The sequence below is a fragment of the Gobio gobio genome (genome assembly GCF_949357685.1).
Source record: "Gobio gobio genome assembly, chromosome: 1".
Classification (NCBI taxonomy): domain Eukaryota; kingdom Metazoa; phylum Chordata; class Actinopteri; order Cypriniformes; family Gobionidae; genus Gobio; species Gobio gobio.
Window position 1 is genome coordinate 35,282,949 of NC_137097.1, and position 27,401 is coordinate 35,310,349.

Consider the following 27,401-nt stretch of genomic DNA (forward strand, 5'->3'; position numbering starts at 1 on the left):
GTTTAGTGTACGATGCTCAGTTTTTCCTCTGTAACCATTTACAGTCAGCAAATATGATGCTTAAGCCAGGATTAGTTCAATTAGGACGTTTAACTAGCTTTTATTATCGTACCTTAGAAAACAAAAAAATTGTTGGCGTGCATCTTGAGACAAAACATTGACACCACCACAATGAGAAATCACATGAAACACCAGACGACTGAGGAAAGACAGCTGTCCATCACCGCATTCACGGCCGCCGGTAAGCACCGCTGTACCTCGAGTGAGCCGAGATGATAACTTACATGATAGCAAAATGATCGAGACATTTCTTTAAGTTTCATTGAGGGAGACAGGTTTAAGAACAGAAAACACAAAGTGCTGTTAGAAACTTTGCTTAGCACACCGTTATCTGTGTCTCTACAACATCTGTCAGTGGAGTGCGTTTTCTCACACTGTGTTTTCTTATCTTGTGATATTATTGTTTCTCAACATGAACATGTGAAACAATAATATAAACACGATAACCATATGCCGACTCGAGTGTATATGTGCATTCTTGCACGATAACAATGTCTGCATTATTAATGGGGTTTTTTTTCCTGTTCCCGCTGTTTGAGCTTATAATGCTTTTGTTCTTTATATTTTTTGTTTAAAGGTGCAGTGTGTAAATCTTAGCGGCATCTAGAGGTGATGTTGTGATTTGCAATCGCCCACCACTCACCCCTCCCTTTCGGAGCACATAGAGAAGCTATGGTGGCCGACACAGGACAAAGATGTCGTCGTCTGAGACAGCAGAGAGTAGCTAGCGCTCTGTAGAGAAGTTTGTCCATTTAGGGCTACTGTAGAAACCAAGGTTATTTTTGACTAAAACTAAAACTATTGGTCAAAAAACATTTTCGTAAACTGAAATAAAATGTAAAAATCATAATAAATGAAAAACTAAAACTAAACGAAACTAATAACTCTTACTGAAAAACGAACTGAAATAAAATAATAATTAGCAAAAATAAATATTAGTTTTCGTAATTAAGAAGATATTTTGAAGAATGTTTGTAACAAAGCAGATGGAGCAACCATTGACTACCATGGTATTTTTTCCCCTACTATGGTAGTCAATGGTTGCTATATCGGCTTGGTTACAAACATTCTTCAAAATATCTTCTTTTCTGTTCAGCAGAACAAAGAAACTCACACAGGTTTGGAACACCTTGAGGGTGAGTAAATGATGACAGAATTTTCATTTTTGGGTGAACTATCCCTTTAAGGACTTATTTAGTAAGATTATGCATGAAAAGGTTTTGGATTTGTTTTTTATCATAAGTTGATTTAAAAAATCTTGTATAATATGACTTGTTGTGTTTGCTTGGTTTTATTGTATTTATATGATATTTGTATTTTTGTTATTTAATTTTTGCCATGAATATAGCCTTAGATGCTGACATGGCATTAAATAAAACAATCTGTATTCCATTATTTTATTTGTATTATTAAGACGTCTGCATAAGAGTAAACTCTAATCTGTGCAAACATTAAACTTTGCTGAAATTAAAAATCTTGATTTGGTCTCTGCACTTCGTTCTGGTAACTCTGCTAAACTATAATTACTAAAACTAAAACGAAATATATCAAAACTAAATAGAAATGGGTTTACAAAATAAAAACTAAACTAAAACTAGCAAAACCATTTATAAAACGAACAAAAAACTAAACTGAAATTTGTAGCAAATTTGAAAACTATAATAAAATAAAAACTAATTTAAAAATGCAAAACTATAATAACCTTGGTAGAAACATGGCGCCGCAAAATGGCTCTATGAAGATAGAAATGGCTATTTCAAAGGTAATAAAAACATAACGTAAGGTCTTTATACTCCACTGAAAACATAGTTATGTATATTATATTGCATTTCTGTCAATAGATCCTCAAATATTACACACTGCACCTTTAATGTTTTGAACTAAAAGAAAACCTTAAAGGGTTACTTCAGCGATTAGCATTAAGCTTTGTATCAGTAGAAATATTCCGGTAGTAAGTATATTCGAAAGATCGTGCTTTCCCCCCTCATATCCCCCTGAGACAAGAGATTTATGTATTTTATGTCTGAGAAAAAAGCCTCCGATGACGCAAATAGTGTCATTTTGCGTCATCGGAGGCTTTTTTGGCCAGAGATTCGAGACTACAGCCAGTAGAAGGAGCTAGTTCCGCATGTTATCAACCCGCCCACAGGGGTGGGATCTCACTCACAGAATGTAAGACACAGACGGCCGCTCAGGCATTCATAACTGTAGCAAGTGTTCTCAATGAATTCCTATGAAAGTTAAGCTGCCATAGGCATGAACTAAAAACACGCCAGACTGGACACACACTGTGAACGACAATGCTCAGCTCTTCACTCTCGTGATGAATGAAATCTGACTCCTGCTGTGTTTGTGCTGTGACACTCATTCGGCTCGTGTTGTACTGAGCAGACACGTTCAGTTTTTAATTGCAGTGTCTGTTCTCTAACTGAACTAAATGATTTTACTACTATAAAAATTAACACGACGGTGGGGGCGGTGCCGCGGTGGGCAAGAGATGTAACCGGTAGCCGTGGCTTGGGAGTGGCCTCGTAGGACAGCGAAGTAAGTGCATTCTGGGAGTTGTTGTCTTTCATCCACATGTGTCAAAAATACATTTTCTGGCTTTTCTCAGTCTAGAAGGCACCAACTTCTAAAATAATATCAAATTTCTACTACATAAATGACCCAATTTAAATACACATTCATCTTTCCAGCACTGAAGTATCCCTTTAAGATATAACATAAGCTTGTTGTGTATATACCGTATAGCTTGTTCAGAAATGAATGAAAAAAAAGTATCTTGTTAAACGTCATTTAAATAAACAAATATTCAAAGATTCGTTTTTTTATGAGCCCAAATATTCGAATCAACTCTTACTAATAATGAATGACGTCCAGTTGCTTTGTTGCAGCAAATCACTCTTAGTGCGAAAACAAGCCTGTTCATTTGTCTTCAGGGTATAACTACACAACTATATATGTCTTTCTGTTGTGGGTAACAGTGAAGAGAGACTCAGGAATCGTCAGCAGGCTCCAACACTACTCCATGCTGTCCACAGGAAGGAGCTCTCGGTCTGCACGTGACTCACAGTCAGCGAGTGCATTGCAAAGGCTGCCACTCATCCGAGAGCGCCAGTGCTCGCAGCCTAACAAAGAGTCTAATGGGTGAGAGCGTGCCGCTTCAAAGGATCAGGTGCTTTCAGGTGTTAGAATGGCTCTCCTGTTGTCTGCCACCGATGTAGCTTTGCCAATTACATTGTAATTCTTTTCATATCCAACTGACAGTAAGCTTCAGGGACGGCATGGAGAGAAATGTAAAAAACCTCTTTATTTTAAAATGTAGACACAAAGAAGAGTGCACTAGCTGTGAGCAAGGAACGGATGTGTTGAAATTGTACAACAAAGAATAAAAGGGGTTGACGGAGTAGCTGAATATTTGATAAAATAAGGTACGGTGGACCTTATCAAGGGAGATGGAGAGGACGACAGAAAGGGAAATTTGAAAAGGACTTGAAGGATGGCTCTAATAAAGATCAACCTTAATTTCTGAGATGTAGCCACATGGTGAAATCATCACGGAGTCAAGGCACGAAACTCGGACAAGCTTGTTTATCAAAGCCGGAGAGCAAAATACAACGACTAACTAAAGACTCCCAATGCTGGTGGGTAAGCGACATTAAAGTAGACTCCTGCTTCAACGCCGACTAATGCATGCTGGAGTGCACAGTTTAAACTTCAAAGAAGCCAACATGGCTCAAATGTATGGAAAACATCAGAAACAGTCTCTCACGCCAATGAGGAGGCGGAATACAGATCAAGGATTAGGGTTTTCTCCTCTTGAGACAGATGCTGACGGAGTTCTGCAGGTGCAAAACGACAAGAGACAAATGAGGGGGTGGGTTCAAATATCTCTCCACTGAAGACTGCAAAGTGCTGGCCCTTGTACCTGCCGCATGACCGTGGACGATTAAGCGAAAAAGCAAGGTCCATAAAGAAATGATTTACGGAGCAAGGGGGCAAGACCCCATCACCGAACATCAGGGCCTGACTGCTTATGTGTCTGAATGGGAGCAAATACCGTTTTCCAACGTTCTTCCCAAAATAGAAACGGAAAGAAGTGGCCATGGTTCTGTAATTGAATGCTCAACAAGCACATACACCGATCAGGCATAACATTATGACCACTGACAGGAGAAGTGAATTACCGGTACACTGATTATCTCTTCACCACAGCACCTGTTAGTGGGTGGGATATATTAGGCAGCAAGTGAACATTTTGTCCTCAAAGTTGATTAGAAGCAGGAAAAATGGGCAAGCGTAAGGATTTGAGCGAGTTTGACAAGGCTCACACATAATACAGCACTAGCTAGTTGACAGACTTTAAGCTAACAATAGCACACATTGGCATATAGCCTAAGCAAATGCTCCACTCTTCTCCACAATGGTAACCCACTGTAATTTAAATTGTTCTAATAATTCCAACATAATTGAACATAAAGTCTCCCCTTTTCTCATATAGCTCAAAAGTACATAAAATAACACTTTTACATACAAAATAAAAACATTTACTCTCGCTTGATTTAGCCATATGCAAAGCATGCTGGGAACTAACAAGCCCCACCCAGTTTCAGTTAATGCAACACAAATCATTCATGTAATCTCAACACAAAAAGATCAAGTAAACTTTAATTTTTACATATATTTAAGTGGATTGAACACAATCAAATTAAGTTAGGACGTATAGCAATTGAATAGCAATTGTGTTGCTTTTGCTCATTTTAATTAAGCAATTTGAGCAAGCAGAATAAAGAAGTATATGAATAAAGATTCACAGTTTCTTCCCCGAATGCAGCAACTTCCATTTTTCTTACATATATGTTGTGCCCCAAGGAATTGACATGGGATAGAAACGGAGCGTTATTCGCAAATGTTTTATGCAATATTCCAATTTTGCACATAAATTTAAATTTAAAGCAGCAGTCTGTAATTTTTTCCTCTGTGTCGCCATCTCTGTTTGAGATGCAATAGCAGTAGCAGTTATTTGCGGAGTTATCATCTGTACGTGAGTTGTGCATCGGCGTGGCTCCTCAGCGTGGTTGACTGTTTTGAGGAGTTTGTGCGGCTTGCTGTCAGTCACCGCACCGGTGTGGATACTGTACTTCAGAATCACAGATTCTACATCTTGGAGTATAACCTAAATCTGAACAAGTAAGTAACATGTCTGCCACTTTTGGGATAACATTACAATAAATCGCGCTACCAACGGTGCTTAAAACTAACGATCGCTCATATAACATCAAACCGTGCAAATTATTATTATTGTTATACTTTGTTCTCAAATTGTTAACAGCATTAGCATTGCGTGACTATGTGCATTTAGTATGTATTCGCGTCACCTGTAGATTTCAGTTTCTGTACAGTCTATCTTTTGCTTTTGACTATGGGTGAATCTCCAGTTGTCACTGATGATTGTCGTTTGGACCTTTCTGGATTACAATCCGCCATCAAAATGATACGTTTGATTACTCCGGCTGCTGTGAGAAAAAGCTATAAATGATCCGCTGCAGAACATGCGATCCGCTCCTAACATGCGATTGCCTACTAGCCGGACTCCTTCTTTATGTATACAGACGTGACGTAATGACGCAAAGACAAGCTTGAATTTCCCACGGAAATCCACCATACCACTCAAATTATAAATTACGGACTGCAGCTTTAAGTACAAATTTTTACTTGAGCACTGTGTCCAACAGTAATATTAAGTGACGCAAACTACTTTTCACCATTGAAATGTAAAAAAATATGACATTATTTATGTAAATCATAACTGAATTTGATGTGACGAAAAAACTTTTTGCATTTTTACATATTAGGCAGACAAAAATAAGAGTGAATGTGTGCATATTTATAAAAAAAACAATGATAGATAGATAGATGGATAGATATCCTTTAAAAAAGAACCTCTCCCTTCATGTTGCTTCTCCTCGAGCCAAGGGGTTGTAACATATTAATCCAAATAAATTAAATGAACTAATAAATTAATCTCTCTTATTTTTCATCCCCTTCCTTCCAACCACCTGCACCAATAGCACTGGACTCGTACAGGACAGGTGGCTCAACAGAAGCCATTACTTAAAAAAAAGAGCATGTTTGGTGCAGGTTGAAATGCATAATGGTGATCCATCTGTGATGTGGGAAAAGAATTTGTGGTCAGATGAAACTGAAAGGCTTTTAGCTGGAATTCAAAGCGATATGGAGCCATTCTAACACTGCCCACACCTAAAAAACACTACAGCATCATGCTGCCTCTCCTCAGCAGGAACCAGGCATCTTGTTAAAATAGAAGGATTAATGATGCAAGATACAGAGAAATGAGACAGGCAAGCCTGCATTAGTCCGATAAGAAAAAATGCTGTTTTTCGATACTTGCAGTATGTAAGTGCATACATACCAAATCAAATAGCTTTCATTGCTGCAATAGTAAGTGGATTGAACATGACGTTCAGTTTTCAAACATAATGATGGTGAAATTAAATTAATTCCCTTTAATATTTTCACAAGGTGCTGTATCAATGTTGTGTGAGTGATGTGATTCAGCATTGGTCTGACCCTCACACGTTGATTTCAGCACCATGGACAAGATGAATCAAACGAGATGAGTGATAAAACCTTGAGCTATTTCAAGCTCATCGGCTGCAGTTACTACAGAAGTGTTGGCAACTCAGCTGCGTGTGAAACATGGATGGTGAAAGAATGCAGTGTTCTGTTATTTCTCACCTGCATATGCAGAAACAGCCCTGAGGAGAACCATCCAGCACCCCACAAGCCCTAAACAGATGCTGCCCTGCTCCAACTCCTCTCCTTTACAGTGCCATGGGCATCTTCAGCTTTCATTCAATCATTTTGTCTGCCAACTAAAATTCATTGAGAGTCTTTGGGATATGCTGGAAGAGACTTTACAGAGTGCTGGACTCTTGCATTGTCAATACAAGATCCTGAACAAAAATCGATGCGCCTCTTGATGAAAAAAAAACCCCATCACAACATTTTTCATAAAGAAGAGCATCATATTTTGGTCTTGTATTGGCAATGTAAGGATACACTCCATCAATTAGGGTTAGAAGAACTGTTGTCCCATCATATAACATGCAGGAAACATAATATTCACTGCAATAATGATCCAATCATAGACTCTTAAGCATTTGCCTGTTTAAAACCCAGTGAACATTTTGTCCTTAAAGTTGATGTGTTACTTAGAAACAGGAAAAATGGGCAAGCGTAAGGATTTGAGTGAGTTTGACAAGGGCCAAATTGCGATGGCTAGATGACTGGGTCAGAGCATCTCCAAAACTGCAGCTCTTGTGGGGTGTTCCCGGTCTGCAGTGGTCCGTATCTCTCAAAAGTGCTCCAATGAAGGAACAGTGGTGAACCGCCGACAGGGTCATTGGCGGCCAAGGCTCATTGATGCACGTGGGGAGCGAAGGCTGGCCCGTGTGGTCTGATCAAACAGACGAGCTACTGTAACTCAAATTGCTGAAGAAGTTAATGCTGGTTTTGATAGAAAGGTGTCAGAATACACAGTGCATCACAGTTTGTTGCGTATGGGGCTGCATAGCCGCAGACCAGTCAGGGTGCCCATGCTGAGCCCTGTCCACCACCGAAAGTGCCAACAGTGGGCACGTGAGCATCAGAACTGGACCACAGAGCAATGGAAGAAGGTGGCCTGGTCTGATGAATCATGTTTTCTTTTACATCACGTGGATGGCCGGGTGCGTGTGGGAACCTGGGGAACACATGGCATCAGGATGCACTATGTGAAGAAGGCAAGCCGGCGGAGGCAGTGTGATGCTTTGGGCAATGTTCTGCTGGAAAACCTTGGGTCCTGCCATCATCATGTGGATGTTACTTTGACACGCACCACCTACCTAAGCATTCCACCTACCTAAGCATTGTTGCAGAAACATGTACACCCTTTCATGGAAACGGTATTCCCTGATGGCTGTGGCTCTTTCAGCAGGATAATGCGCCAACACAAAAGGGAGACCAACACAATATTAGAAAGGTGGACATTATGCCTGATCAGTGTTTATATACTGGAGAACAATGTTGGCTGTCACTACCTCATCCCATCACACAGTAAAACACAAAAAACATCTTATTTTTTACTCCCTGTCAGCAGTAAATTTAAATCACTGTAAAGTTCAAGCACGTCATTTGCAAATGTTAGCTCTTCAAACACATACCCACACACGCCTGATCACAGAAGAGTAGGAACACTATCCGCCTGCAGTGAGTGATCTTAAAAATGCTCTCATTTGGGGCAGAGGATAAAAGTGTTACTTGATGTTAAGAGCAAAGGAAAAAAACGAAGAGAAGTTCTTTCTAAGTGAGTGAGCATGTGAGCGGAGACTCGAACAGCGCAGACAGCACTGGCTCAGACGGACCGGAACAGCAGTCTGGAACAACCCCAATGCATGTAAGCTCTCAGATTGACTGCAGGCCAGCATTATTAAAAAGTCAAACTTACACAGAATTCTATCCAGGACAAATCCCATCTTAAAAATCACCAGTGGTTTTTGGCTTATGGGTATTCCGGTAAATACTGGAACTGGCATGCTTCAGACCATGTGATCAGATCGATAATTTCATACAATAACAGCCTACGACCCATAGACATCTCCAGACTCTTTTTTTGAAAATGCTTTTCCAAGCCTTTAATTCAGCCTTCATCCATGCATGCCCATGCCATGACCCTTCCTCCACCATACCATGCCAGTAGTTCCTTTTACCCCACACTTTAGCATCACTTTGATAAACGTTAATCTTTGTCTCAGCTGTCCATTAAACTCTACAGGCTCATCTCTGTGCTTTTTTGCAAACTCTAATCTGGCCTTTCTATTTTTGGTGCTGATCTTGCTGTGTAGCCTCAGTAATCCTGCTGTCGAAGTTTCCTGTGAACAGCAGATTGTGAGACCATCGCCCCAGCTTTCTGGAGGTTGTTGGTGAATTTACTGACACTTATTTTAGGGGTTATTTACACCGCTTTTATGATTTGCCTGTCCTCAACTGCTGTTGTTTTTGTTATTGACAGTTGCTGAAGTCTCTGTTGGTTTCTTTCTTTTTCAAACTGTTGATTTGGCTATGCCCAATGGTTTGTGCTATAGCTCTAACGGATTTCTTCTTTTCTTTTAGCATTCAAATTGCTTGCTTTTCTCTCAAAGTAATCTCCCTCGTCTTAATCCTGGCTTGTGTGTGTCGTCACCAAACACAAGACTCAGAATGCAGAAGAAATGGATATAAATGATTCAACACATACCCTGCTTTTAATGTCTGAACAAGTAATGCTACAGAACACAGTTGATCACTTAGAAACACATGTGAGTCATGCGAGGGATTAAACTGCTGTAAAATATGTATTTGTTGAAACAGCCAATAATAGAAAGTGGCATTCTGTACTTTTGTCTCATATTCATCTTTTAAACAAATTTACAGTTTTCTTGACTCCACAGCAAACACAGCAATTTTGTCCCATACATATGGAGTCCACTGTAAAGGCTAATGTTTTATGTATTTGAGGAGTAGAGAAGAGCGTCTTAGTCTAGCATTTGTCATCGAGTCACAGCCAATACTGTCTGAAATAGCCTGTGTACAACTCTTCATCTTTTATAACATGAGATTTTGGGTAAATGACAGAAAAACTGAGCATCCACATAGCTACAGAAAACGTTATAACCCGTAATTTGTAAGTTGATATATGGCCGTTCTAATGACAGACAAAACCTTGTAACTCCATTTTACCTTGACGCATGGAAGTGTATCAAGCGCATCAAATATAAAGCCACAATATCAATTTAAGTGTTTAAAATATACAGTGTTTTTTCCATTTCCAGAAAAGTAGCGTTTTTTGGATGCAAGGATTCCGATGGTGAGTAATTGATGACAATTTTCATTTTAAGGTGAACTATCCCTTTAATAATTAATTAATATCTAATCAAAGTAAACCATAAACAAGGACAAACCCACAACCCTAAAAAGTTTAAGTTTAATTTCATTAAATTGCTCTGTAAACCGAGAAAATACTGGGCTTACTAGCTGATGCTTTCCATCAGTTATCTCACTCCACATACAACAGTTCTCACTACAGAAAAGATTCAAAGATGAAAGAGAATGGAGAAAAGACCAGGAAAGATGAAATAATACACAAACACACAGACACATTCACTCGACATGCAGTATACATACATTGTCACTGATGCCTTTGTTGTCTTCATACTTGGTCTCAACGTGGATGGAGAATTTGGGCAGGAAAGAGCACTAAAGAAGAGAAAAAAAGACAAATTCGTCAAAGAGGAGTTCAATTTGTCAACCCAAGATAGAATTTGGACACTTAAAGGATTTGTTTGCTTTAAAATGAAAATTAGCCCATGATTTACACACCCTCAAGTCATCCTAGATGTATATGACATTCTTCTTTCTTATGAACACAATCTGAATTATATTAATAAAATATCCTGATGCTTCCAAGCTTAATAATGGCAGTGAACTAGGCTCATGAGTTTGAAGTTCAAAAAAGTGCATCCATCCATCATAAGCATCCAAACGGCTCCAGGGGGGTTAATAAAGGCCTTCTGTAGTGAATCGATGGGGTTTTGTAAGAAAAATATCCATATTGTAAAATATCCACCAGACCGCCTTCGGTATTCAACTTGCAAAAAAAGTGTAACACCTCTCAGAGTTCAAAACACTTACTTCAAAAAACGTCCTACGCCTAAAGCGGTCTGGCTGAAACTAGATATTTTACTTGATAAGGTTTTAAAAATGGATATTTTTCTTACACAAACGTATCGCTTCTCTTCACAAGGCCTTTATTACCCCCCGTATGTGGCGTACGTTTATGATGGATGGATAAAGCCTGAAAGCGCCAGGATATTTTTTAATATATCTCCGATTGTATTCATCAGAAAGAAGAAAGTCATATACATCTAGGGTGGCTTGATGGTGAGTAAATCATGGGGTAATTTTAATTTTAAAGTGAACTAATCCTTTAAAAACACATGTCAAATCAAGTGTCATCTGCACTCAAAATGCAAAACAAGCTTTTCTCTTACAGTAACTTGTCTTCATAATTTTTGCTCATTGTCTTTGAATCAGCTGGTGTTCTGGTGATTTTTAACGGATGTATGAAAGTCAGTTTCTCAAGTTCACACAGGTTTAGAGAATAGCATTTAAGGTGCAATAGGTGATCTGGGAAATGCTAACTTTAGCCTGCTAGCTTTGAAAGCATCAGATCACACACAAATCGCTGTCCAAAGCCACGTCTCCTCCAAAACACATGAACGTGCACAGACCAGAAGCGAGATGACTAGACAAAACGTTAATGGATTACATCATGTGCCATTCACAGGTGAGAAAACTTTACAGTAGAGTGAGTAACAGTACTACAATAATGATTGTAAACAACTGTTCCCGCTGAACGTGCTGATGACGTATGATGTCTGTGTGAATAGGCTGCACAGAGGTATGCAAGCACACGTTGACTGATGGCTAACACATGCTATCATTTCATTCGGACCGAATGCAATGATTGAACGAACATTTTATGATCATCCGCCTTCCACAGATTATATATATTTATAAAAATACATTTAGACAGCTTAACAGTGATTGTTATCAGGATATGAGGAGACTTTCAACCAGCATAACAAAAAAAATTCTGTAGAGAATCACCTATTGCACCTTTAACTATCAACATGATCAACTAATACTTGATAACCACACAATACTTTTCCTTTTTCTTTTTTTTTGTGTAAGTTCTTTGTGATTTTTTTTGTTACACTTTATTTTGATGCACTTTTATTCATTTGTACTAACTATAAGTAACTTTGCAACTAAAAGCTGACATTTAGTTACAAAGTTACTAGTAGAATGTCTGTTGGGAAGCATCAAAATAAAGAATTTAGCAGATATTAAGCAGACAGTCCACTAATACTCTAATGTTTGCTAGCTGACATGTAGAGGCAAAGTATATATTATAGTTAGGAGAATATTTCATTGGCCCACATTTAGACAAAGTGTTACCAATTTTTTGTTGTTGTTGAGTGCGTTTGCACTCTTTAATAAAAACAACACTTGGCTTGACATCTAACGCAATGAGTGTCAAATTGTTGAGTGTTGTTCCAAATAAATTGTGAGTTGGGCCCGCCCCTTTATTTTGCATAAGCCTTGGGCGGGAATTATTTAAATGAGGTACATTGTGGCGTGTTCGTTCCCGGACGAAAAGACTACAGGGAGTTCAGAAACAGTCTCGCTGATATAGAGAATAACTCCCTTTGGAGTGACTTTGGAGACCTTTTTCATGCTCAAACAGCAACATTACACACTACATGTAAAAAATTAAATAAAAATCAAAGCAGAATGGGTCATTTTTAATATATTTTAAACTAAATTTTAAAGTGCACTTTTATACAGCTATATTATCAGTTTGGTTTGTTTTTCACTTTAATCCACTGTCTCCTCAGCACACACTACATTAAAACACATCATAGAGACTCCAATAATGCTGGGTTACAGAATGTATCCTAATAAAATGAAATTAGTGCAGAGGGAATACATTGCAAGTGTCTTTTTTTTTTGGCAAAACAGAGCAGTGAACACCCACGTTTTCTGCACCCTGGGTGCCAGCAGTATCTTTGCCATTTATTTCCTTCAAGAAGATTTGAAAAGATTCTCCATTAAAGTCTTTTAAGACATGAATGAAACCAACCAGCTCAAATAAAACATTTCTAACACCAAGTATTAGAAATATAGTTGTTCTAAACCTGTATGAATTTATTTTTTCTGCTGAACACAAAAGATGATATTTCGAAGAATCTCGGTAACCAAACAGTTGATGGACCCCATTGACTTCCATAGTATGAAAAAAAAAAAAAACTATGCAAGTCAATGGAAAGTAAATATCTTTTTTAGTTCAGCAAAAGACAAACTCAAATAGGTTTGGAACAACTTGAGGGTGAGTAAATGATGACAATTTTCATTTTTGGCTGAACTTATCACTTTAAGTGTGCAAGTACTTTATTTCCACTGCATATAAGGAATCAACAGACAAGTAGGCTCCATGCATGCATGCTCTCTGGTGCACTGTTCCTGCACGCTTCAGTATGATTGTGTTTTATGAGCCTGCCGTTCTGCTGTAATGATGAGCTCTTTTCTGCCTCACTGGATTTACAGCCTCCCTGTCCTCCTCCTCCCCACACGTCCTGAAGCTGTAGCCCCTTTGAGACCCAACACACTGCTGCCTGATTAGATTAAGCATTGCTCCCGCAATCGCTATGGAGATCAATAGAGGCTGAGTTACGTAACGCTGGAGGAAGTGCTGCTGCTTTGGGGGAAGGGCAAAGGATCGAGGAGAAGAGAAGAATTGCAAATCTTTGGGTGTAAACTTGCAAAGCAACGTTAGAGTTTCGGCTCTGTTTCAAAACTTAACAAGCCTCCTCGTTGGATACTCCTGGACAAGCAACTTTATATTATGAGAAGCTTGTAGTTACAAAGTAGCTCTTTTGAAAAAGTAGTTAGCAACATTTCATGCTACTAACCCTTAAAAATATATCTTGGGTCTTTATCGACCCGGGACGTCATTCACTATCCTCCTCCTCATTCATTCTTTAAAGTTAGACATCAATCTTCTTCGTATTCCTTGATCTAGTTTTTATAAACAAAGAAACTAAAATTATAAAGAATGTCTGTTTGCTAACTCTTTTCTTGTAAAAAATGTATAGGGTCGCTAATGACCCGAGTTGTGTAACAGTGCAAGTATATTTTTCGTCACAACAATAATTTAATCTTTGGTGACTGAATGAGTGCAATTCACATTTATTCCTCAAGGTGTCAATGTCTGAAACTCAATGATGAAGTGACGTTTCACTCATAGTTACCGCAGGCAGAAAACAAAAGAATAGGAAGAATCATCAGCAACACTTGAAATGGCTCAGAGATTTACAGCAGAACGCAATCAAATATTACTGTCACTGTCACTTGAAGGTGGATCTGGTGGAGAAGCTGTCAGCGAATGAAATATTGACTTTAAAGATGATAGTTTTGAGAATATATTTGAGATGGTGAAAATGAGGCAGATGCTGAATGTACTGGGAAATGAGCTCTGACGAGGACAGTGATGATGATATAAAACATCTGCTCAAACGGAAACCCTCCAAGCTCCAAAAGATAACAAAATATGCTGCTTTTTGTTATTGTTATTAAAATATCAGGAGAGTTTTATACTATTGCAGCAGTAAGTGATCCGTCCGTGTGTTAGATCGGGGTCTCTAAAGACCTGAATATGTAAATAATGATTGGTGAAAAGTTCAAGCATTTCAGGGCTAATAAAAAAATGTTATGTCCTCTGCTACTTAAGCCGTTTAAGGGAGCAATATCTTTTTAAATACTATTGAAAATGTGCAAAGTGCAATTAATTGTATTGAATGTGCACTTGTAGTATACTTACAGTCTTAAAAGTATATATTTTAAAAGCTGTACTTGCAGATAATATATTGAAATAAAAGGACACTTAAGTGCACTTACATGTTTCACAAGACACTTAAGTAGACTTTTAAAAAGTGCACTTTGTAATAATGTCAAATGAAAAGTTTTACTTTAAAATACTTTTAAAATCATTATGTTCAATAATCTTGTCATGCTTTAAAGAAGTGCCCTTTGTGCTGACTAACATGTAAAGTATTTGATTATAATTGTAACTGTAGTGTACTCTTTGATATTACATTTAAAAGTTAAAAAGGCCATATTATGCACTTTTTCAAAGTCTTGATTTTGTTTTTGGCTCTACTAGTATAATTTTTTAAGCTTGAATGTTCAAAACACATTATTTTCCCCATATTCTCCATTGTTGCAGCACCTCTCTTCCCAGTCTGTCAGTAACACTCTGTCTAGTTTCCATCTCTATGAAGCCCCTCCTTCTGAAAAGCACAATGTGCTCTGATTGGTCGGCTGGATCAGTGTGTTGTGATTGATCAACCGCTTCAAGTGTGTTTGGGAAATGTCCTGCCACTTACCATAACCGCAACACTACTAACTAACTCAACCAGGCCCTGCCCCCTTATGTTGCATATGCCTTGGACTGGAATTATTTAAATAAGGAATATTGTGACGTGTTCGTTCCCAGAAGAAAACTCCGTTCAGAAACAGTGTCACTCATATAGAGAATAACAACCTTTGGAGTGACTTTATAACTTTGCAGACCTTTTTCATGCTCAAACAACAACATTACACACTACATGTATAAAAAAAGCAGAACGGGTCCTTTTTAATATATTTTAAACTAAATTTTAAAGTGCACTTTTATACAGCTATATTATCAGTTTGGTTTGTTTTTCACTTTAATCCACTGTATCCTCAGCACACACTACATTAGAACACATTATAGAGACTCCAAAAATGCTGGGTTACAGAATGTATCCTAATAAAATGAAATTAGTGCAGTGGGAATACATTGCAAGTGTCTTTTTTTGGCAATACAGAACAGTGAACACCCACGTTTTCTGCAGCCTGGGTGGACAGCAGTATTTTAACCAATTTATTTTCTTCAAGGAGATTTGAGAAAAAAAACAAGTCTTGTAAGACATGAACCAAACAAACCAGCAAATAATAAAAGTTTGATCTGAAGAAAAAAGTATTAGAAATATAGTGGAAAAAATTGTGAATGGCATAAATGAATGAACAATTGAACCATTTTAAGTTTATTGCAAAATATGAGCGTTTACAGAGACCAACTCAAATTACATGGTAACTCTGATTGGTGCATCTCTCTTCACGATTATGGGTAGTGTAGTTCTTCACTGGGAATTGCGTAATTGATTTTGTTTAATTATGTTGAAATGTTGCTTACTTGTGGGTTCAATAGAAGCGTATACCATGAATTAAAAACCTCTGAGCTCATGGCTGGTATGTCTTGAAAGGTTTATGTTACTGCTAAAAATCAATATCTCTATGACAAGAATGAATAAGATTTGTACTTCCGGAGCTCTACTGTTGCACTCTATTAAATTAGCGACAGATGAAATAAATGATTAAAACTTTGATATGTTGACAGCAATTTCGCACAGGGACACACAAAAAAAACCTTATCCAAGATGTCAAAGTCTCCATAATCAGCCAATACACGAGTGTATTTCAATGCTGCTCATTTAAATGCCTAATATGGAAAAAGTGACTGTAGCTGTTTCCATTTTGTGCTCGTTTTTACATCCTTTGGGCCTTTCTCGTCTTCCACTGTTCTCATTTGAGCGTTTTGTATCCTGTTGTTCCTGGCATATGGTTGATTATGATAATAGTATTCCAATGAAGAGCTCTCTCATTCATCTCTAGGTACAGATACGGCACGCAGAGACACTCCAAGATTTACTGACTGTCATTCAGTTTAAACTAAGCCTTAATCTTCTACCCATATCCACCGCTCGTTTAATCCAGCCCGTCATGTTACATATGCAATTAAAATAATCTTAATTTTAGGCCTAAATATTTTTTCAATCTGTATGTAGATGGAAACTGTGACTGTAGCTACAGTATTCTTTCTGTCTAGAAGGAGAAAGCCCATTTTACATAACATGACTAAAGTCTAAGGAGTCGTTCACACAGAACGCTGCTTTTCAATTGTTTTTCCATTGTAACATGCACTAGATGGGTCTCTTTGCGCTCACATCTCGTGTCTTTTGACATACAGTTCTAAAAATGCAAGTTAAAAGTAGTTATATTTTCCCCCCCATTTCATTGCATTTCTTAAATGCAAAAACTAGTGCTGTCAAATCGATTAATCGCATACCAAAATAAAAGTTTATGTTTACATGTGTGCGTGTGTGTACTGTGTATAATTATTATGTATATATATATATATATAAATACACACACATTCATGTATATATTTAAGAAATATTTGCATGTATATACTATGTATATATTATTTATATATTTTATTCTTAAATATATACATGCATTTGTGTGCATTTAAATATACATAATAATTTTAAACAGTACACACACATATATATTATGTACACACAAACTTTTATTTTGGATGCGATTAATCGATTTGACAGGACTACCAAAAACACATTCTGTGTGAATGGCTCTTAAGGTCCCAAAACCTTTTACCTTCAATATATTCATAAGGCTGAGTTGTTAAAATGTATTTTGCTCTGTCGAATAAGCACAAGGTTTTCCATGAAACCTAATATGGTCTCCAAGGAGCTTGAAGACACCTGGTCTGCAAGGTTTTCCAATACACTCTAATTATATTACAGCACAGCAAGAGAAAACAAGAACGGTGCATTCTGGGAAAGCATAGCAACATGGTTGGTGGTTAAGGGCAATCAGCTGTAGCTCGGTTCCAAAACCTAGTGAGCTTGATTTTTGCTGCCTACATAGACAAGATAATTGAAACAGAACCTGAAATAGAAATGTCAGTGATTGAGGGCACTCTTAAAGGGTACCTATTATGCCTTTTTACAAGATGTAATTTAAGTCTCAGGTGTCCCCAGAATGTGTCTGTGAAGTTTCAGCTCAAAATACCCACAGAACATTTATTATAGCATGTTACAAATGCCCATTTTCAAGTGGAAAGATAAAACATGCTGTTTTTGTGAGTGCATCTTTAAAATGCAAATGAGCTGTTGCTCTTCTGTGAACATAAACAGCAAGTAAAGAAATTATATGTGTATATTAGATCGTGTATTAAAGTGAAAGCAGCGTAATATAGAGTACCTACTATTGCTGTATATACTGTTAATATGAATCAAACAACAACAGAAAAACAGAAAATCACTGCAATACTGAATAACTTTATTCTGGGTTTCCGTTTTAGGCACACAAATAAAAGAAGAAGAATCCATACTCACTGTATACTCTGAGATCCAGCGGTGGGGGAGGAAACAGATGGGGAGAGGGACAGACAGAGAAAGAAAGAAAGAGATACTTCATGTTAAAGGTCATGGTCAAGGCAATAAACACATGACAGTCTTAAAGCCATCAAACATTCAATCACAGAAAGAGCTGCAGTTCTTCAAGGGAACTGAAGCTCTCTTTCTGTACTGAATGTGTGTGGATGTGTGTGTGTGACAAACGTGTGCATGTATATGGAGTGGTGTAGGTGTGTGCACATATATCTCTAATATGTCAGTGTTATGCTCCTTTTCATGTGGTGTCATTTCTAAAGAATTTGCTCAATAATTGCTCCTATACAATATGTCAAAGAGATGCCCGCGACGAAGATTAGGATGGCATTCAGTAATTGCATGTCAAATTTAAGATTTAGACTAATATATTCAGTAAATCTGCTTTTTAAAAATGTTTAGCAGATGTCCGTATACAAATAAGACACCTAAAGGAATAATTGGCCTACTAACTAAAATCTTGTCATTATTTAGTCATGTTGTTCCATACTTATATAGTCATTTTTGGTGCTTGAGAGCCTGTGGTCAATTACGAACTGTTGTGTGTAAATAAAGATCTGTGTGTGTGTGTGTGTGTGTGTGTGTGTGTGTGTGTGTGTGTGTGTGTGTGTGTGTGTGTGTGTGTGTGTGTGTGTGTGTGTGTTTCATAGAAAAATTATACCTCATACAGGTTTTGTACAACATGAGGGTGAAAAAAAACATATTTGTTTTATTCGAAGGTTAGGTTACAATTGAAGTCTAAAAGGCAAGACATTCTAGGGGAGTAACAAGCAGAATTGTTTTCTTTTTTTTTTTTTTCAATAACGCATTTGATATTTAGGGGTTACTGAAAAGGGTAAGCCAAGAAAGCAGAGTCTGAACATAGAAGGCCGTTCAACACATCTTTAAAGGGTAACTAAACCCTAAACCAACTTTTTTTAGTTAATGATCTGTAATACTGGGGCTTTATTAATGCTGCTCATTGATTCGAGTAAATGTTTTGACATTTGAGTATAAAGTGTTTTAATTCTATAAAATATGGTGTAAAACCGCCAAAGTGCTGCCCTCTTAAGGTTGAACGGTGGCTACTGCAGTTGAATTTTCCTATTGGACGTTGTGGTACATCGTGACGTAGGATGGTACCTCCAACGGCTCTCTATCCGCGCCCCTAGCATGAGCTCACCACACCCTCAGAAATGTTTCCCCCAATCACATGATGAGAACGGCTTCACTCCAGTATGAACTGTCATATTACATGAAGTAAACATTATGAATGAAACTCACTGATACTTGCTTTAACATTGTATTGAAGAAAATACGGTTAAATAATGCAGTTGTCAGTACACGTCAGGCTTTTCTTGCGATATTATTGCCGCCCGTCATGTGTACAGATAATTTTCATACATGAGACACGCTTTCAAACCCTGACACGTAAGTGGTTGCTGCGGACGCAGATAGATTAGGTCAGTTCTCTTGCGCGGCTGCTTCACTAGCATCGTCGGCATCGGGAGTTAACGCAGTTTGAGCAGCGGCTCGCATTGATAAGGCTCCGGGTTTGTGTCTGTTACAGACAATCCACCCTCCTCCACTTCAGGTGAAGGAGTGGGAGAAATGACCGCTCTGTTGCAAAGCTGGCGTCACTCCAGTCATTCTCCATCTTTGCGACTCGCGAGTCAGACAGCTGTCAATCAATCCGTCACTGCGGGTCTCAGGTGCATGCCCTCCGCTCAGCCCCGCCCTCGGTTCATCCCCTCTGTGTCCGCCGGGCTCTGCCCACTTTTCCAGCATTTTTTGAAAATTGCCAGTGGGTGGAGTTAAGCTCTGAGCTTTAAGATGTATATGGTTTGATAGTGAAATTCATATCTAGTTCAGTCATGAAACTCTAGAGGGCGCAGGCTGATCGGTCCTTTACATGCAATCTGCAAGCAATCACATAATTACCGCAAGTCACAAGCTGATTGGCTTCTGCTGATCCTGCAGTCAATGAGATTTCTTGGTTAACATTTGAATAATCTGGTTCAGTGTTTGCTGTAGGGTAGAGTTCCTCTGAGACCCTCCACCTCCCCCAGCTCCACCTCCCCCAGCTCCACCTGCCTAGATCTGCTACAGAATTTATGTCTATTCATGCATTTTCTTATGCATGTATTATCTATGCTCACAGCAGTGTGTCTGTGTATCAATTAGCAGTAGTCCATACTTACTCTGCAGAATGGATATTAGATCTAAGACCAAATACATGAACATTTTCATGTTCATGCATTTTATAAAGAAATCAAAATAAAATAAAAAATAAGTATAATTCTGGACAAAAATAATATAAGATGATATTTCATGACTCTTGCCACTACATGGCCTTATAGCTCTATATTGAGCAAACGAACTGTTCCGCTGGGTCCTAAAGTCAGTTCTTCATTATAAATTTTTTTTGGTACAGTTTTAGCAATTTTAGTCTGAATTTTTAGCATTTTTTGGTTTTCTATGTATACTGATGCATTCCATTCATTCCTATGGGGGTCGAATTGACCCGCGAAGGAAGGATTTGTTACTTTTTAAAATTTCAAACACAAAAAGTGGTCTTGCACCACTCAGGTGAACTTTATTATAAAAGTATAATAAAATAAATTGTTTCGGGTCAAAATGACCCGAGGGAAGGATAAGGGTTAAACTGTTCTGTCAGGTGCTTCATACTGCATCTATAACCATTTAGGGGTTCCCATCATGAGAAAATTAATTAATTTTTTTATTTGAATTAAGTTTTATGAATTAAATAGCTCACAAACATACTTTATTACTAAACAACCCATTAAACATGAGTGTTATTCAATCATTTAAGACATTTCTCCTTATATATACACATCATTTAAAACAGAGTCATGAACCCTGGGGTTCTATATAGAACCACACTGAACCCTCTTAGTTTAAAGGATTAGTTCACTTCAAAACAAATTTTTGTTGATATTTCACTCACCCCTATCTCATCCAAGATGTTCGTGTCTTTCTTTCTTCAGTCAAAAAAGAAATGAAGTTTTTTGAGGAAAACATTCCAGGATTTTTCCCCACAAAATGGACTTTAGTGGCAATCAACGAAGGTCCAAATCAATGCAGTTTCGAAGTTTCGCAATCCCAGACGAGGAATAGGGTCTTATCTAGCCAAACCATCGGCCATTTAAAAAAAAAAAAAGTATATACTTTTTAACCCAAATTGCTCATCTTGCGCTGCTCTGCGACGTGCCACGGATTGCATTATCGCGTAATGCAAGAGACGTAGGCGGAAGTACCGCCCCATGCGAACATGCGTAATATTATACTTTTTTAGGGGGGGAAAATGACAGCTGGTTTGGTTAGATAAGACCCTATTTCCTCGGCAGAGCCTCTAAAGCCCTTCCTTTCAAATTGCATTGATTTGGACCTTCAACCGTTGGTTGCCCTTGAAGTCCATTATGTGGAGAAAAATCCTGGAATGTTTTCCTCAAAAAACGTTATTTCCTTTTGACTGAAGAAAGAAAGACATGGACATCTTGGATGAGATGGGGGTGAGTAAAATATCAGGACAATTTCATTTTGAAGCCAACTAATCCTTTAAGCACTCACGCTTGCTCATGTAATATTACTTAATCATAAATTAAATTAAAAGTCGTCTTCTATGGCTTTTTTCAGGCCAATTACTGTCATGGCAGATCAATAGTATGGGCATAATCTTGCTCAGCAGTTTAAATAAAGTTAGTTAAAGTTTGTTACTGCCAAAGTATCTTAAGATGTATGTTAAGCAATCACAACAGGACTGTATGCTTGCAAGTAAGCAACTGTAGTTACCGGTGATGGTGTAGGGATAATAATTCCACGCTTTCTCCGTCACATAGAAGATTTTGGGCACCACAGCTCTGGCCCAGCTGGGCAGCTTGCTGTAAGAGAAAGAAACAGGAAGGGTAAGTATTGAGAAGAAACTGGAGAGTGCCAGCTCACTGCGCCAGTGGCAAACGGCCCGTCCCTCCTGCTGCAATAACAGTAGTAATGACAGACTAATAGCTGCAGTGAGGAAGCGCTGATGGCCGCTCGGGGAGGAAGATGCACTTTCATTCTCTACGAGATCAGGTTTCCTTAATCGCTGCCAACATCTCCTTAAGAGCAGCTGCAAAAACGGTCTTCAATCAGTCACTCAGTCCTAATAGATGGCTGTGAATGTGAATGGTGAGTTTGACTGCTAAACAGACAGCATATCAGTCTCTAGAGGGATCTGAAATCTTCAGTGCCTCAATGATTCTCGAGATACGGGACAAGACAGGGTACAGTAGTGCAATAATACAGTTTGTTTTGGAATAAATATGTCAAACAACTTCAGATATTCAACCAACTGCTTCCATTTTCTCAACAAAAACTAAAAAAAGTATCTCCTTGCTACCACTCTATCACAGCCTGCTCTCCAAGTCAAATGTGTATTATATATATTCTGAAAAATCAAACCTTCCACTTTAAGAATGAACTGAGAATACAGAAAGCTGGATTCCAACAACTGCTTTCAGGCCCTGTTTACAGCTGGTATTAAGATGTGTTCTGGTTGATCGCATCACAAGTAGACGAGGGAGACACATTCCCATTTACACCTGGTGTTTTAATCCGTCTCTTTTGTCCATTTGCAACCACTTCTGTCCTGATTTGTTCGAGGGGAGGGTCTATGGGCAGTTAAATGTATGGGCTTTTTCCAGATCATTCAATCTAATGGACAAAATAAGCTCACAGAATTTACATATGAACACAACCAGGAGACGACAGAAAAACACAGAGAGCATCAGCTTTAGTTTCTGCTCTGACGGCCACAAGACAAGCCGAACGCTGAGAGTGTGTTAGAAATCAGGAATGGTGAGAGAACATTGTGCTTGGTACGTTTTTCATCTTCAAATTAAACTTGGGTCTTCAGCCGACAGAGTTTAATCCCGTCTGGTTAGCGCACTTCCCATAATATTCACACATTAGGTCAGTAGGAGGAGAGTATTTTAGTGGCTGTTCGAACTCATTTGACAAAATGAGCGTCTACACTACAAAAAGCAATCCAGTCAAATGCGCTTTTTAAATACCTCTGGAAGCGGACGGAAGTGGCTCAAAACATTTTAGATCCCGTTTACACCTGTACTAGGCGTCGTCCACTTCTGATCCGATCGACCAGAACACATCTTAATACCAGGTGTAAACAAGACCTCTGTTCCACCTTTTAGTGCTTAATCCTGTTCTGTACACACATAGTTCAGTAATTTACAGGAGTTGCAACAGCATTCTACAACTGAATTAACCCCCGAAATAATGCAAATGGTGACAACCATATTTACAAAAATTCTATGCAGTGTGTAATGAACTTAACTTCTGATTTATTACACGTGATTATTCATTAAAATTTCAGGAGATGTTCATGTTCCTTACATACACGGAACAATAATTTAGGGGTGTGTAAACTTTGAAACTTTACAGTGTGTACATGGCCTATGTAACTTTTGACCCACTTAAAAAACAAAACTGCATGCATTATGTGGGAGAGCATTGTTTTGGTTGTGCTTTAGCTCTGCATGCGGATGACCCTTCACAACAGATAATGCTTTACTTTTTTCTCACAGAGAGCTACAAATGGCAATTTACCTGTTTAATAAAATACCTTACTCATGGCATCTCTGCAGCACTTTTACAATATTTCAAATCCCTCAGCTCACAGCCTCACACCATCTCTGAAAAGCCAAGACAATGTTGGTTCTTATTTTATTACGAGTTCGGTTTCATTCTCTTTTTGCCATCATTTTAATAAAAACATATGAAGGAGAGATGTATGCATGTGTCTCCTCTCTCACTTGGATTATTCCAGTGTTTGAAGCATTTAGTAATTTCATTCAAAGATTGCTGGGACAACTTCCCTAAACCCGGGACATGTCAAGTCGACGTCAAAGAACTTGCGACAACGAAAGCTGACTATGTTGTCACCTCTTGTCGACTGCGCCTCGGCCAAAAAGCTGCGCTTGAACACACCTAGGGGCAGATTTACTAAACAGGGAAAATTCCAGTGAGAGCGCAAATCCAAAAAAACGCAGATGGGAGTGGAAAGTTCTGCACGTGATCTACTGACGACATGCAAATGAAAGAACACAGCCTCAGCCGATCATTTCCATAATGACCAACGCAATCTACCAATTAGCATCTGGTTTAAGACATGCTTTATTTGGGGCGGTAAATGATGGCGCTAAAATCAGTAAACTGACTAGTGCAAACCTTAGTAAATCTCATTGCGTGATTCATTTAAATACTCTACTCCCATAAATGTTGTGTCTGAAAGGGATGTGCAATAAGGTCAGCCGCAAAAATAACTGTCTACGCTAATTTTTCACCACGTGTCTTTAATGCCAAAAGAGCCATTCTGCACCTGCGTGTAAGTAAATATCTGTCTATATCAGCAGGAATCAATAGTCTATTACCATCAAAGAAACCGAAACTAGGACTGCACATATACAAAGTGTAAACAAAGTGCTTTCTTACCATTTTGAATATCAATCACACTGATCACTTTATTCATTCCAGTCGGCTCATGTTATTTTGAAAACATTTACGCACTTGAATGCTTAGGTAAGATGACGTAAAATTATAACTGCCTTCTGTCTGTGCTCACTTTCATCACTTTCGCTTTTATTCTCGAGAACTGACTCACTAAGCTGAACAGCCAATCAGAGTTCTCACTCTCACCGACGGCCTGACGCCGATTCTACATGCTGAAATCGGTCCAAGAAACACAGACGGTGTCCGACTACAGCCACCGGTGCAGAACTCGCAGAAAAAAAACTAAGCAAGCCGACAGGTATGAAACTTGCAAAAGACTAAAAAAAATCTTCTCCCAAACACTAATTTTAAGATGAGTTTCAGGAACTAGGTAAGAAAGGCAACAACAGCAATTTGTAAATAACTGGAAACTAGTGAGATGTTTTATTTCAAATCGGAAGTACATCATGAAGCTCAGTGCAAGTAGTCCATTACATAAAATGATAAAAAGAGATTTTTTTGACAACAATCACCTTTTCCCAATAATATTCATGTGAAAAACTCACAAATATTGATATATTCAAAGCAAGATTCTATTCAAAGATTTAGGCTACAACACCACCTGTTCTCAAACCATAGGCTAACTCAAAGTCCTAATAATTTGTGCAGAGATAGAAGCAAAAATGTAAACGCATTTATAATAGCAATGTAATTTTAATAGTTATTTTAATGAAATTTCACTTGCCTCAGTAGTGGGTGACATTTGGGATCATTTCATTATAGCTCTGCACATTGCAGTATCTGATGCTCAGACACTTTTAGGTAACACTCTTAAAAATAAAGGTTCCAAAATGGGGTTTTCAAAGCGATGCCATTGAAGAACCAGTCTGGGGTCCCTAAAGAACCTTTCAGGGAACAGTTCTTAAAATAACCTTTTTTCTTCATGTAAAGAACCCTTTTCCACTATAAAAGAACATTTTGTGCAATGAAAAGTTCCATGGATGTTAAAGTTCCTTCATGGAACTATAGATGCCAGTGAATAAGAGGGTTCCTGTCTGCTTAAATCTCCTAAAAAGACTAAACAAAATGGTCAATTTGTGTTAAGAACATTCCAGATGATATCTCTGATTCAGTACTGAATGGGAGTGTTGCTGTTTTCAAACTTTAACAGCACGTAAAATTGTGGAACATCTTTAGTCCCGTGGCTGTGATTTACTCAAATTTAAATTATGCCATTATTACAAATCTGTATGCTATTTTGTCCATGGAACACCAAAGAAGAAATGATTGTTATACAGTACTTGTCATATAACGATAGATCAAAATGACCAGGAGCTAATAAATATCACCCCCCCCCCCTCCCCTCCCCTCATTATACTTTGGATGAGGAACAGACCAAAATGTAAGTCAATATTCACTTATGATCTTTCCCTTATGATATATGTCTAGCATCCAGGGTGAGTAAATAACAATGTTTATTCTTAACATAATCTTATTGTTGCTGGATGCAATAGAAAAAACAAATAAAATCAATGTTGTGTTGGGGAAGCATGATGAATTTTCATCTTGATGTAGTAAGCCCATGGAGATGAAGTTCTTCTCATGCCCTTCCGCAGTTGTGTCCTAAATAAACCAGATGCAGAGTGGATGAAACTGGGACGGGTGCCAGTCCTAAAAGCCTGAGCAGGGGGAATAGAGGAAGTTTTTATGCAGGGCTTGCAGATTTCACTGGCGCATGACTCGGCACATCTGCGATGTTAACCCGAGGGAAGCAAACCTCATCCTGAGGGGCTTTAAAGATGAAAAAGGATTTTTCAAAAACGAGCCTACACTAACCCTCAGATGTCCATACACAACTCCACTTGAACTAAACCCCATTATATTATACCCCATTGTATTTGGTGGATTTGTTTGTTTCCATCCATACAAATATTAATAAGCCCATCCATTTTTCATACATTCGGTCTGAAGTGAACCAAAATGTTCTAGATTTCGTCTGTGAAGTCCTGTACAACGGCTCCAGCTTGTGTAAGTGGCATGGCATGCAAAAGCGCAAAAGCAGGTGGCCCGTGGGCGAAAACGCAGGTACAGCTTCCCACAGCCAAATCTCATATTATACACGTGCTATAAAGGCGGGAGCTCAGCCGTCTCCATCCCACGCACATCTCAACCTCCCCACACACTCTCTTATTTTCTCTCTTCCTTCTGTCTTTTTTGGTCTCATGTGTGCTCCATTTTGACCATTCCTCCTCATCATGTCTTTTATCCCCTTTAAGTCTTGATTTATCTCTAGTTTATCATCAGTACACACGAGATGAAGGGTATTTTGGAAAGGAATTATTTTTAATCAGTTTTTTGTAACTGCTACTGAAGTTCTACTGTAAAATAGGATATGTTAGGCTTGTAAAACAAAAACAAAAAAACAACACTGAACTAGGGGCAGCTCTTCTCCCACACATTTGTACACACTTCAATATGAATGTAATTTTTTATGAAGCAAATGTTGAGCTACTGAAGCCTCACACTAAATTTAGTCTGAGCCGCAGACACTGGGTCAAAGGTTAGAGGCTTGTTTTTAATGGGTGTGTATGATTAAAAACAACACTGAACAAAAAAATATATCTGGCTTTCCGTATTAATTATTTGTCTCACTGGGTGTATTTAAAGAGCTCCCATTATGCTTTTTCAGAAATTCTCTTTCATGCAGTGTGTAATATAGCTTTGAAAGTGTGTTAATAGCTTAGTTTTTGAACGTAAAAGGTCTGCAAAGTTTCAAAGATCAAAGTGCAGGTAAAACTGAGTTATTGTCTTCCAAAACAAAGAACCGATTTGTCAGTGATTCCAGTCTTACTTCCTGCTGGACCTACATAGGTTTGTAACACATTTGCATAATGCCAGCCTATGATCTTCATTGGT

The 27,401-nt window shown here is 38.3% G+C and overlaps 1 protein-coding gene across 2 annotated transcripts in view; it reads right to left on the reverse strand.

The window, feature by feature from the left end:
* Window positions 1–27,401, reverse strand: part of pitpnc1a (phosphatidylinositol transfer protein cytoplasmic 1a) — a 124,745-nt gene that overhangs the window by 17,132 nt on the left and 80,212 nt on the right. The window contains exons 3-5 of one of the 2 annotated variants that reach the window (XM_079833328.1): window positions 21,792–21,880; window positions 17,946–17,953; window positions 10,285–10,356 (exon numbers count right to left, since the gene is read on the reverse strand). In XM_079833328.1, the coding sequence (XP_079689454.1) occupies window positions 10,285–10,356; window positions 17,946–17,953; window positions 21,792–21,880 (169 nt within the window). The remainder of the gene's footprint in view (window positions 1–10,284; window positions 10,357–17,945; window positions 17,954–21,791; window positions 21,881–27,401) is intronic. The other variant, XM_079833327.1, reaches the window with a different exon arrangement.